Below are 12,523 nucleotides of genomic sequence, written 5' to 3'. Positions count from 1 at the left end.
TGGTCATGCTAGGTCCCTTTTTGTAAGCGTTCCATAGCCTCAGTAATAGTGTCAGGCCTTGTGACTCCCTTGACCTGGATCCCATTTTGGGCCTGTCACTGGACCTTCCTTTCCTCAGGCTCCTCTCTGTTTCCATCCCTGTAATCCCTGTAATCATGGATCAAGGTTATGACCGGGGGATGGCAACCCCATCCCTCACTTGATGTCCTGTCTTCCTGCTGGAGGTGGGCTCTATAAGTTCCCTCTCCCTACTGTCTGGCATTCATCTAAGGTTCCTCCCTTTGAGTCCTGAGAGTCTCTCACCTCTCAGGTCTCTAGTGCATTCTGGAGAGTCCCCTCAACCTCCTATCTCCGGAGGTTACCTGTTTCCATTCTTTCTGCTAGCCCTCAGGGCTTCAGTCCTTTTTCCTCACCCAGTACCAGATCAGGTTCCCCTGTCCACCCCCCCAAACCCCCACTTTCCCACTTTCCCTTTCAGATCCTTCCTTCCCTCCCCACTTGTGATTGCTTTCTTCTCCCAAGTGGGACTGAGGCATTCTCACTTGGGCATTTCAGCTTGTTGACCTTTTTGAGTCTGTGGACTGTATCTTGGGTATTGTGTACTTTTTTTTTTTTTCTAACAGACACTTATTAGTGAGTACATACCATGCATATCCTTTTGGGTCTGAGTTACCTCACTCAGGATGATATATTCTAGATCCATCCATTTGCCTGCAAAACTCAGGATGTCCTCATTCTTAATAGCTGAGTAGTATTCCATTGTGTAAATGAACCACATTTTCTGTATCCGTTCTTCTGTAGTGGGACATCTAGGTTGTTTCCAGCTTCTGGCTAACACAAATAAGGTCACTATGAACATAGTGGAACATGTGCCCCTGTGGCATGGTGGGGCATCTTTTGGGTATATTCTCAAGAGTGGTATAGCTGGGTCTTCAGGTAGATCTATTTCCAATTTTCTGAGAAACCTCCAGATTGATTTCCAGAGTGGTTGTACCAGTTTGCTGTTCCACCAGCAGTGGAAGAGTGTTCCTCTTTCTCCACATCCTCTCCAACATGTGTTGTCACCTGAGGTTTTGATCTTAGCAATTCTGATTGGTGTAAGGTGGAATCTCAGGGTCATTTTGATTTGCATTTCTCTGACCAGACATTCGAGTTTCCTCAGTTGTGAATTCTTGGTTTAGTTCTATACCCCATTTTTTGATTGCGTTGTTTGGTTTTTTGTTGATTAACTTCTTGAGTTCTTTATTATTCCTCTATGTGATGTGTGTGGGGTTTGTGAAGATTGTTTTCCCAATCTCTAGGTTGCTGATTTGTCTTATTGACTATGTCCTTTGCCTTACAGAAGCTGTCCAGTTTCATGAGGTCCCATTTATCAATTCTTGATCTTAGAACGTGAGCCATTGGAGTTCTATTTAGGAAATTTCCCCTTGTGTCAATGTGTTCAAGATTCTTCCTCACTTTCTCTTCTGTTAGCTTCAGTGTATCTGGTTTTATGTTGAGGTCCTTGATCCACTTGGGCTTGAGCTTTGTACAAGGTGACAAATATGGGTCTATTTTCATTCTTCTACATACAGACAGCCAGTTAGACCAGCACCATTTATTGAAGATGCTTTCTTTGTTCCATTGTATATTTTTGGCATCTGTATTAATGCAGCATGTGTGAAGGTGCCCAGAGAGAGCAGAAGAGGGTGTTGGATCCCCTGGAGCCAGAGTCTACAGGTAGTTGTGAGCCACCCCATGTGGGTTCTGGGAAACCAGACCCTCTGGAAAGAAGTAAGTGCTCTAAACCACTGAACCATCCTCCAGCCCCCATTATTAGCTTTTAATCTCCAGAAATTTTAGAACAAAGTATCTCTAGTTATTCTCTGAATGCTGATGGTAGAGTTACCATTCAAGTCCTTTGGGAGGGAGATTTGTAGTTGTGAATGCCAGGGGACCAGGTCATTGTCTGCTACTTCATCAACATAAAATAGCAGCTATGTCTTGCTATAGCTGCATAATGTTCTATTGGAGAATTGTGTGTGCTTTGCAGACTAGACAAAGACAAGCATGTCTGCATGGTATTTTTTAGCCTGTCAATGATGAAATTTCATAGTACATATTTGTTTCTTATAGCCATCTCCTTTGCTTTTCCACTTTTTGAAATACTCCATGGATTTTTGAAAATAGTAAAGGAGAAAATAAGATTCACAGAAGTCTTACTTATTTGTGTGTATGTGTATATATGGTTGTGTGAGGGTGTACACATCACAGCACACATGTGTGGGTCAGAGGACAAACTCATTCAGCATGGATCTGAACTCAGGTGGTCAGGCCCACTCAGCTTTTACCCAATGAGCCATCTCCTAGCCTCCAGCTTAAATTTTAAATTTTACTTAAGTTCATTTGTTGTAAAGTTAAGGATTTTGGCTAATTTGAGTATGTTGTATTTTCAGCTATAAGTTTTATGAAACATAAATATAATGAATCCTAGATCTAAATTGAAATATATTATAAAATATAAATTTTAAAAACATAAGTTTAAAAGAAACTAAGTATATTTTGTATTGAATATATACGTAAAGAAATGATAATATTTTGGATATATTAGGTTAAATAAGCATATTATTAGTAGCAATTTTATTTTACCTTTTTAATGTGGCTACTGAAAATTTTAAGATAACATTCCTGGCCCTTGGTAGATTTCTATTTGTACTGTTTCAGACACACAAGAAATCTGTGTAAATTTGCTTCTGAAGTTAGAGAGTGGCTCAGAGAGATTGAGCCAACTCTATTTGGTTGTATCCAACCCCAGGGATTTTATGCTGTTACAGAAATCAAAGCCCCTGGAGCCAATACAAAAAGCCCTGAGTGGCAGTATACATTGCAGCCGTATGCAGTTAGGTGAACAGAAAGGAATGAGGGACATGCATTCTGCATTAAGCCACATCTCTGGTTTCCTAGTTTTATGTTTCGTTTGCTGGGAATGAGACATGTCAAAGGTAAAGATTTCAAGATGTGGGAGAAAAGTAAAATGGGCTTGCTAATAGGATTGAGTAGCAAGGAGTGTAGAGCAGAGAACACAGCAGAGCAGCTAAGGATGGGAGTGCTTAGGATCCTCAACTTCTGTCCTGGGATTCGGACTTAGCGTTAAGCACATGAGTAATAAGAAATGTATTTGTAGAGATTAGCTAGTGGTACTAAGAAGATTGGACAAGACAAAGAAATGGGTTAGTGGACCTCACTGTAGGTAGTTGTAGTCATTTCATCAAGAGGTGGGGCTTGGACTTACTGTGGTTAGAGGTGGAAAGAATTGAAGTAATGTTTTAATGGGAAAATAGTAAAATTGTTAGAGTCACAGAACTACTTGAGATAGATGAGGATACTGTATTTAAACTAACAAATGGAGTGAAAGAGGGTGAATTTGTGGAGTCTTAGCTGTAGTATACCTTTAGACTACGTATGTGTAACTGTAGCTCAGGAAGAGAGGGATGTTAGAGGGAAAGATGTTGTCTTGCTGAAGCAATGGCATCAGGTAAGATTTCTCGTGTAGACTATAAAGATAGGAAGACAGAATTGATTTTAGACTGATTTCCATTGTAGCATTCCTGTTTGCAGCTTCCTTAGTTGTGTAGAAGTATCTTTTGCATAGGAACTTGCTGAGTGTTTATCTGTGTGATGCTAGGCTTAGAAGATGAAGGATAAGCCAGGCAAACACTGCCTTAGAGATAATCAAGTTCTGGAGGGAAAAGCAGACAAGGAAATCTGGGCTGAAAATGGTATATCAAGCACCTTTACAGAAAGCTACAGAGCAGCACAGCTGGATGAAAGGATGCCTGTGAGAACATTTGTTCTGGAAGGAGAGTTTTCTTTCATTCCTTTCAGTTCATCTATCTGGATAAGCTCCATAACTGAAAGCTAATGTGGCGATGATATCTTGGGCAGTACCATCTAGGACTTGCAAACAGCAACTTCTGTGACTTTGGTTCTCTTGTAACATGTGGATGGACAGTGTTACTAATTTGTACCTGTTTCTGAGAGTTAATAGTACATAAGTGACTTCATTAGTGTGTTGCAGGATTTCTAGAAATGAGCATTAGTTGGGCCTCAGAATTTCTCCTTGGGACCTGTTTATTATTGGTGCTTAAATGTTAAAAAGTAAAATATCAAGGATAACAGTGTGGTATGCATAACTTGGAGCCTCACTGAGGCTGTGCTTTAAGAGTGTTTGGAGGTATAATTTTGTTTCAGAATTGTTAAATGGCTTCTATACTGTTTTTCTAATAGTTGCCTTCAGTGAAACACTTTGCTTTGGAGTTAGTGTTGATAGATTTTAGCCATGTTTTTTACTGTTGGCTGCTTAGTAGAGTTTGTTCTTTATTGTCTATTAATTGGGCCAGTGTTATAATAAGCAATTATAGCAAAGAGACCTCTGTTTAAGCAACTAGATTATAAACATATTATATACATACCTATTTTTTTGTTTTTTTTTCTGCTCAATAGTGTACTTCTGAATTTCTAGGGAAGTAGGGTTTTAAGAATCAAGATGTGTAAAATGTTGTTTAATAAATGAGGTGTTTCTCCTAAGCTGACTTGAATTCTGCCATTCTCTGAAGTTTATTGTAGTATATTTCTTAAGATAACATCAAAGGTAAAAAGACAAACAGTACTTTCTATATTGAAATAAAACTTCAGACACAGTTTGAGTTTAAAGCTCTCTTTAGATGTGTTTCCAGAGTTTCTTCCTGGAGATCCTTTGAGGATAAAGTGGGATAGGCCAAGGCTTTAAAAATATAAATCGGGTCATGTGCAGCAGCACTAGTCCCAATTCAGTTGTTAATTAATGACAGACGTAGCTTATACAACTAACTTTGGGTTTTTGTTCTCTTTTTAAAGGTTGATTTTTTTTTTCCTTGCGTGAAAAATTCACCCTTGTTTGTTGATGACAATATACAAACAAGGTTTTTCTTATAAATGTTAGAAAATGAATTGTACTTTGATTCACATATTCTAAGCACTTTGTTAATTCTTGCTTAGATTCCTATGTAGGAAGAGTCAGCTGGAGTATAGATTAAGGAGTTGTGTGTAAGTATTTGCTTTTAGACTAAGGAGACTAATGTTACTGATTGAGTTTATCAGTCTTCTGTACAACAGTGTATGTGAAAATTTAACCAGGGCATTTTACATGTAGATCCTTGACTTTTCCCACCACTGCTTGTAGTTCTGTGATCTTGCCCAAGAGTTTTAGCACCCCTAAGTGACTGAGACAGATAATCCATCTAGCACCCTCAGGAAACTCTTACTGTGTTAAGCGTGATGGGGCGGGTGCTTGTCACCCCTAGCCTCTGGCCGCTAAGTGAACTCTGGGGAATCTCCTCATGGTAATAAACGTAGGGGATGAAATGTAGAGAGGTTCGACCTCAGAGAAAACTTGTAACCCTTGGTTTTTCTTCAGGCTTTCCAGTTTTTAGATGGGATTCACTGTGCAGTTTTAAATCAATTCATGTGTGTGTGTGTGTGTGTGCTGTTTTAAATCAATTAATTACATATGGCCTTTTTCAAGCTTATATCATGTTAGACAGTAATAACCATGCCTTTGTTCTTAGGTATTCAGTTTGACTCTGATAAGTAATAGTACAGCGAACACCTTTGTAAGAAAATGATTTTTCTATAACAAGATTTGTTTTTTGCAAAAGCTTATAAAAATATTTATGGAAGTATTTTTAAAGGTATTTTTACAAAATTTAAAAAAGTTAATGGCTAGAGAGATGGCTTAACAATTTATAGCACTGGCTACTTTTTCAGAGGATCCAGGTTCAATTTCTATCGCAGCTCCAGTTCTGGGGAATCTGATGCTCTTCTGACCCTTGAGACATGTGGCATAGACATACAGACAAAATAAATACTGTAACATATAAAGTAAATAATAATTTTAGTCAGGTGAGATGGCATACAACTTTAATCCCTGCAGAAGCAGGCAGATCCCTGAGTTCAAGGCCAGTCTGGTCTATAGGGCAAGTTCCAGGACAGCCGGGACCACACAGAGAACCTCTGTTTTGTATTGCCCTCCCCCCAAATCATTATTTCATTTGTGTGCATATCTACATGCTATGCACTGAACCACTGTGCACTTTTGAAGTTCACAAATTTGTGGAGAAGTTCTTTCTTTTTACCTGTATATGGGTTCCAAGTATTAAACCTAAATTTGTCCTTTTTCTTTTAATTCTCATTCTCTCCCTCTCTTTCTGAAGACTTAGTGTGGTGGCACACACCTGTTATTTCAGTACTCTGAGAAACTGAGGCAGGAGTTGAAAACTAGACTGAGCTACATAGTTCAGTTAAAGATAACTGTAGGATACATAGTGAAATACCAATTCAAACACTCAAGCCAGGGGCTGGAGAGAGCCTCGCAGTTAGAGTGCTTGCTGTGGAATCATGAAGAACCAAGTCTGATCCTAAGGTCTGCACAACAAGCTGGATGTACACTGTATTTCTGTACCCTATTCTAAGGTAGGCAGAAACATGAAAGCTTCCAGGCTAGCCAATGAAAAATGAGCCCCGAGTTCAGGAAGAGACTGTGCCTCAAAGGAATAGATGAGTGAAAATAGGAGGACATCAGTGCCTTTTGTGTCCTACACACAAGTACAGATGCATGCACCCACTTCCACCCATGGTTTGCACATATGCTCACATAGACAACCCCACAATAAATGAATAAATCATCTTTTTTTAAAGCAAAAATGAAGATTTAAGTGGACTATGAGTATGGAGTGGATTAAACAGGACTAATATTTCATCTAGAAACTGTGAGGTATGTATGCATTTCTCTGTGTGTTATATGCATGTGCACTTGCCTGTGTGGGTCCATGTGAAGGCCAGAGGTTGGCATTGGGATATATTTTTCAGTCATTTCTTTGTCTTATTTTGAGACAGGTTCTCAGTGAGCCTGGAAGCCTGCTAAGCTTTCTGCCAGTGAGCCCCAGATCTACAGTGATCAGGTTACAGATGTGGTATGGGGCTGGCGATCTGAACTTAGGTACTCATGCTTAGGTCCACTCACTTTGATAGTGGCAGGCCAAATACTGAAGACTGGTAACTGCATCTTTTTAAAAGGTTGAATGCTGAGTCAGGTGACTTCCATCCCTTTATGATAAGGTCTGTGGATTTGGCACTGTTGTGCTCCCCCTTGGAAAGCCTATTCTTTGGCTTTCCAGTACAGCATTTGCTGTAGAAGACATTTACTCTGCCTTCCTAACTGGATCTGTTTTCCTGGTCTTGTCTATACTGACATGGATGGTAACAGAGGTCACTGTCCTTAGACCATGTGCTACCTCTCAAATATTCTGTGCTCACTTTTCCTGGCTTTTTACTTTTTTCAGGTTCTCATGTATGCTCTCTTAACTGACCCAATATCTTTCCCTTTATAATTTTTGCCCTGATTTTGCTTAGCTCCCAGTTGATGTATCTAGTTTGAGCATTTCCAGTTGGACATTATAGGATACCAAGCAATAGAATCTAAAGAGCTTCTCCTTTCCCTCCTCTTGCTGTGTAGTTCTCTATTGTGATACTAATCTATAGTCTAAAGTTGTGAAACAAACTATTTCACACAAATGTAACATCTGTGTGATTATTTAACCTGGTTCTATCTGGACTCTAGCTCACCTCACTTGTGCGTTCCCACCATTTTTATTACAGTTCTCCTCATCTGTGCTATTGGCATCCCTGTGCCAACAGATCTCCAGAGAGGGGTGGAGAGGGGTGCATGGTTTCTCTCCCTCCTCCCTTCCTTTGATAGGGTGGTCCAGGCTGTGTTTTAACTTGCTGTGTAGCTGAGGATAACCTTGAGCTCTTGATCCTCCTGCCTCTCTCTACCTCCCAGATTATAAGCATATACCACCATACTTGATTTTGCTGTGCTTGAATCAAATCTAGGGCTTTGTATATGCTAAGTAGGCACTTCACCCATGAAGTACATCCCATAGTTGTATCCCTCTTAATGTTATAGTAGTTCAAAATGTTCAAAATCTGTGATAGTTTTCTTTCTCTCCAAGGGGACTATGCTGAGAGTTGAACTCATGGACTTGTGCATGTTATACAAGCACTTTTGAGTTACACCACTAGCAACATCAGTGCTTTTAAACATGGCACATAGGTCGTTCTTGTTCTTTTACTAATTAGGTATTCCTAAGAGTTTAAAACCTCAGGTTTTCCTCTTTCCACTTCTTCACATACTTTGTGAGATCACAAAGCCTGTGACTGGTGCCACGCTGGTTCTTTTCTTTCCCACCTTTTTGAGGCAGCTCTGACTGTCCTGGAACTCATTAGTAGAACTGAGCGGCCTTGCACTCACAGAGATACCCATGTCTCTTCTTCCTGAGTGCCGGATCAAGGTAGGTGTCACCCTGGCTGCCTTCCTGCCACGCTGGTTTCTGCACATGTGTTCCTGCCTCCCAGCTAGCTCTCTTGTATTTAATTTTTTTCATCCCAAATGTCTCCTCATTCTTGCTCAGGATGCTTCTTTTTGCTCCAGTGTCTGTTTCCCATGTAACCTCAACATTGTCTGTTATTCATTCAAATGATCAGTTAGTTTCACTTTTCTTTACTATATTATGAAATCCTAGAAGACAGGATTTTTATTTGTGTTTGTACATGATGCACAATTCAATTGGAGATGTTTCATTCTTAGATAGGGGTATAGCTGACCATCCTTTTCCCAAACTAGAAATGATTGCTCTTTGTCACATCTAACCAGTTTCAATTCCTTAGTTTTGTGCTTATTTGGCCATTGTGTTTGCATTCTTTGTTCACTCAGTAAACTTTGCTGTCTGACAAGTACTAATATGCTAACCATACTACATGTTGAAATTGTGTATTAATTTGTAGAGAATTTATATGTAATGAAGCTTTGAAGTTAGGAACAGGGCTTATGTCTGTTTAGGTTTCTGTGGTGCTGAGGAGTAAGTATGTGGTTTGGGATTCTAAGCACACAGTATACCACTGAGCCAGTCCTTAGAGGGACTTTTTTTTAAGTATTCTCATTGGGTTTTAAGATTTGTTTTTAATTAGTTAACTGTTTGTCTCTCTACTATGAATAAGTGTTTCTTTTTCCAGTTACATTTTTAAATTATTTGTTGAATTGAAAGTGATTAGATTATCATGTATCTGGCAGGGGGTACCGCTATAGAAATGTATTATTTAAATTGTCTGAAGAGGTGGCTCAGTATTTAAAAACATGGTCTTCCAGAGGATTGTTTGTTTCCCACCACCTACATTGGGCAGCTCACAACCAGCTCCAGGGAATCCGACACTTCCTTCTAGCCTCATGAAGCATACATTCACAGAGACACATACATACACATAAATAAACCTTTTTCTAAAATTGACTAAAATCTTAGAATTTTAGAGCCAAAGGAAACGTTAGTGGCTTAGTCCAGTCCTCTAGTTATGGGTTAAATACTTGATGTTTGGATAGTTGACGTGGTCTTACCCAGTGTTGTACAATCTTCTGGTGTCAGATCTTGAATAGAACCTACAGCTGTCAGTTAATTGACTATTGCTTTTGGAATAGGGAAGATCTGTCAAACTCATTTGGGATTCTGTTTGGAGATACTTACTTTCAATCTGGCGATGAATATTAAACTATACCATTTATGCCCATGGTTTTATATATTTTTATTTTTCATTTAAAATTTCTTGGTGAGTTTTACGTGTTATATAAGAATATTTATTTGCTCATTTATTTTGTAGTGCTAACAATCAGATCTTGAGCATTCTGGGCAAGGGGTATGCCACAGAGATACACCCTCAGCTCTTGATATTTTCCCCAAGTTTTAAAATACATTAGTATGGTTATTTATAAGTCTCTTTAATGTCATTTCAATTTGTAAATGTAATGCCATTTAAACATGAGATTTAAATTTTATTTCACAGGCAACCACACCCCCTAATCAAGGAAGGCCAGATTCTCCAGTCTATGCTAACCTACAGGAACTGAAAATATCACAGTCTGCTCTTCCTCCTCTTCCTGGGAGCCCAGCAATTCAAGTTAATGGGGAATGGGAGACTCACAAAGACAGTTCAGGCCGTTGTTACTACTATAACCGCACAACCCAGGAGCGAACCTGGAAACCACCTCGATGGGCTCGAGATGTGAGCACAAGCCGAGATTTTCAGAGCCCAGGAGAGCAAGAGGTATGAGTATATCAGAGCCAAACAGTAAGGCTTCCACTTTTTCTTCATTATTCAGAAATGAAACAAAAAGCTTGGTTTCTTGGTGTCAGTATGGTAGAACATTTGAACCTCTAAGATTTCCCCAAGCTTTCTTCAAACCTTTAACTAGTGTATAGATGCTGTCTTTAAAGAACATACACTGGCTTTTGCCCACTGCAGGACCTTATCTTTATTGCATCAGAAGGAGCCAGCACAGCAGATGTGAAACTCATAGCACTTGGGATATGAGGCTGAAAAATCACAATGTCAGAGCCAGTCCTGGTTGCATAGCCACCTTTAGACTGTCCCAGCACAGTGGCTCCCTCACCCCCAAAAGGATGCTTATTACATAAATCAATAAAAAGGAAAGGAGGTCCATGGCTAAAACCTAGCAAGATACATAGAAACAAAGTTACTTAACTGATCAAAACAGTCAGTTTTCTGTGGCCATCAAACTCTTTCTTCATGTTTTTCTGCCAGTCAGGATACAAGGCAGTCCTTTAATTCTGCTTAAGAGAAGTAATGATTATTCCTTTGCTGTAGTTGGGTTAGTCAAGTGTGAGGATAACTCCCTTAGAACTGCTATACACTGATGTTTGTTTGTTTGTTTGTTTGAGGTTTCTCTGTGTAGGCCTGGTTGTTGTGGAACTCACTCTGTAGACCAGGCTGGCCTCAAACTCAGGAATCCGCCTGCCTCTGCCTCCCAAGTGCTGGGATTAAAGGCGTGCGCCACCACACCCGGCTATACACTGTTCTTACTGCTGCTTTCCTCTCCAGTACCTCCTGCAGGCTGTTATAGAGACCTACTAGTTACATTTTAGGGAAGCACCATTTTGTTGTTGTTTTGTTTTGTTGTTGTTTAGTTTAACTATGTAGGTAGAAGGTGGATTGGATTGGTGGGATTCAGTGAAACCCTGTTATTTTGTGCTGGGCTGTCCATGAGGGCCACCAACTCTCACAGGAAGCAGCTAGCTACACAAATAAGCACAGAGCTCCAGGAAGGAGCTAGGTCACCTGTCCTGCATATAGCAGAATCTAAGAGCTTTGTAGCTAATATTCCCCTTCTTGTCCTATTTTTCAGTTGGTTATTCATAGCTTTCTTTCATGGTGACTTATAATGTTCACAATTGAGAACAAAAATGCCAAAGCAAAACTGCTCAAAAAAAAAATCAAAATCAAAAACAAACAAAAACAAAAACAAACAAAAAAAAAGGAAAAAAGAAAAAAAAGGCTAGGAAAGCTCCAAAAAGATTTGGGGGTGGGGGGACTTGTGTATTGATTGTAAAATCTTTATAATTACAGAACAGTAGAAAAAAATGAGGGGCTGGTGAGATGGCTCAGTGGGTAAGAGCACCCGACTGTTCTTCCGAAGGTCCAGAGTTCAAATCCCAGCAACCACATGGTGGCTCACAACCATCTGTAACAAGATCTGACTCCCTCTTCTGGAGTGTCTGAAGACAGCTACAGTGTACTTACATATAATAAATAAATAAATCTAAAAAAAAAAAAGAAAAAAATGAGATATACCCAGGAACTCTGTATGTATTTCTTAGCATTTTAGTTCTGTAAATGAAAGTGATTTGTCTATCAGGATCTCAATTTATGTGTAAGAATAGACATTTCCAAAGTCTCTGGACACATCTTTTATCAGTTCTGAAGAAAGGATTCACATGGGAGGTAAAACTGAGAGACTTTGTGAATCTGAAAACATCTTTGTATTTAATTAATCAAACACTTGAGTGTAAAATTCTAGGGAAATAATTTTCTCTCACAGTTACAAGTTGTTTTAAACTTCACTTGAATCAGGCATCTACCAGTGGCTTGTCTTCCCTGTTGGACCCAGTGAATTTTTCCACAGACTGAGGCTTTCAGCTCCTCTCCCTACAGCATGAGGGCCTCTAAGGCACTGGAGTCAGCATTCAGGCCTCGGGTGCCTTAGTCTTTGAGTCCATCTTAATTGTGTTTGCTTTGCAACTGAGGTTCTTCCCGATTGCCCTCTTGAGGGGATTAACATCATAGCTCTGCTTGGGAACTGTGCCTAAAGAATGGGCATGAAGAAAGGATTTTGGTACTGTTAGTCCTCTCATCTTTCATACCCTGAATGTCAGCTCCCTGGACTAATGCGCTTGTTTCTGAGCCAGCTCCAGTAAGTCTCTTGGTATCCAATACCATTTCCTACTTGCCAGTTTAGCCTAAGCTCTCTTCTGCATGGCTAAGTGAGATGTTTGTTATGTGCTAACTGCTCTTCCAGTTCCTGTAGGTGGGTGTCTTTTTAGACATAATTCACTATAGTTATTTTTGTAAAATTTGATAGAAAGTGGCCATGCTTCTCTGT

General features: G+C 39.6%; 1 protein-coding gene across 9 annotated transcripts in view; it reads left to right on the top strand.

The window, feature by feature from the left end:
• Window positions 1–12,523, top strand: part of Arhgap12 (Rho GTPase activating protein 12) — a 111,651-nt gene that overhangs the window by 56,098 nt on the left and 43,030 nt on the right. For 7 of the 9 annotated variants that reach the window (NM_029277.2, NM_001039692.1, XM_006526316.1 and 4 more), the window contains one exon: window positions 9,910–10,170. The exons of the other annotated variants lie outside the window; for them this stretch is intronic. In NM_029277.2, the coding sequence (NP_083553.2) occupies window positions 9,910–10,170 (261 nt within the window). The remainder of the gene's footprint in view (window positions 1–9,909; window positions 10,171–12,523) is intronic. 9 annotated transcript variants of the gene reach the window in all.

This window comes from Mus musculus, chromosome 18 (genome assembly GCF_000001635.26).
Source record: "Mus musculus strain C57BL/6J chromosome 18, GRCm38.p6 C57BL/6J".
In the NCBI taxonomy this organism is placed as follows: Eukaryota; Metazoa; Chordata; class Mammalia; order Rodentia; family Muridae; genus Mus; species Mus musculus.
Note: the sequence above shows the minus strand (reverse complement) of the source record. Positions and strands in the feature narration are given on the sequence as shown.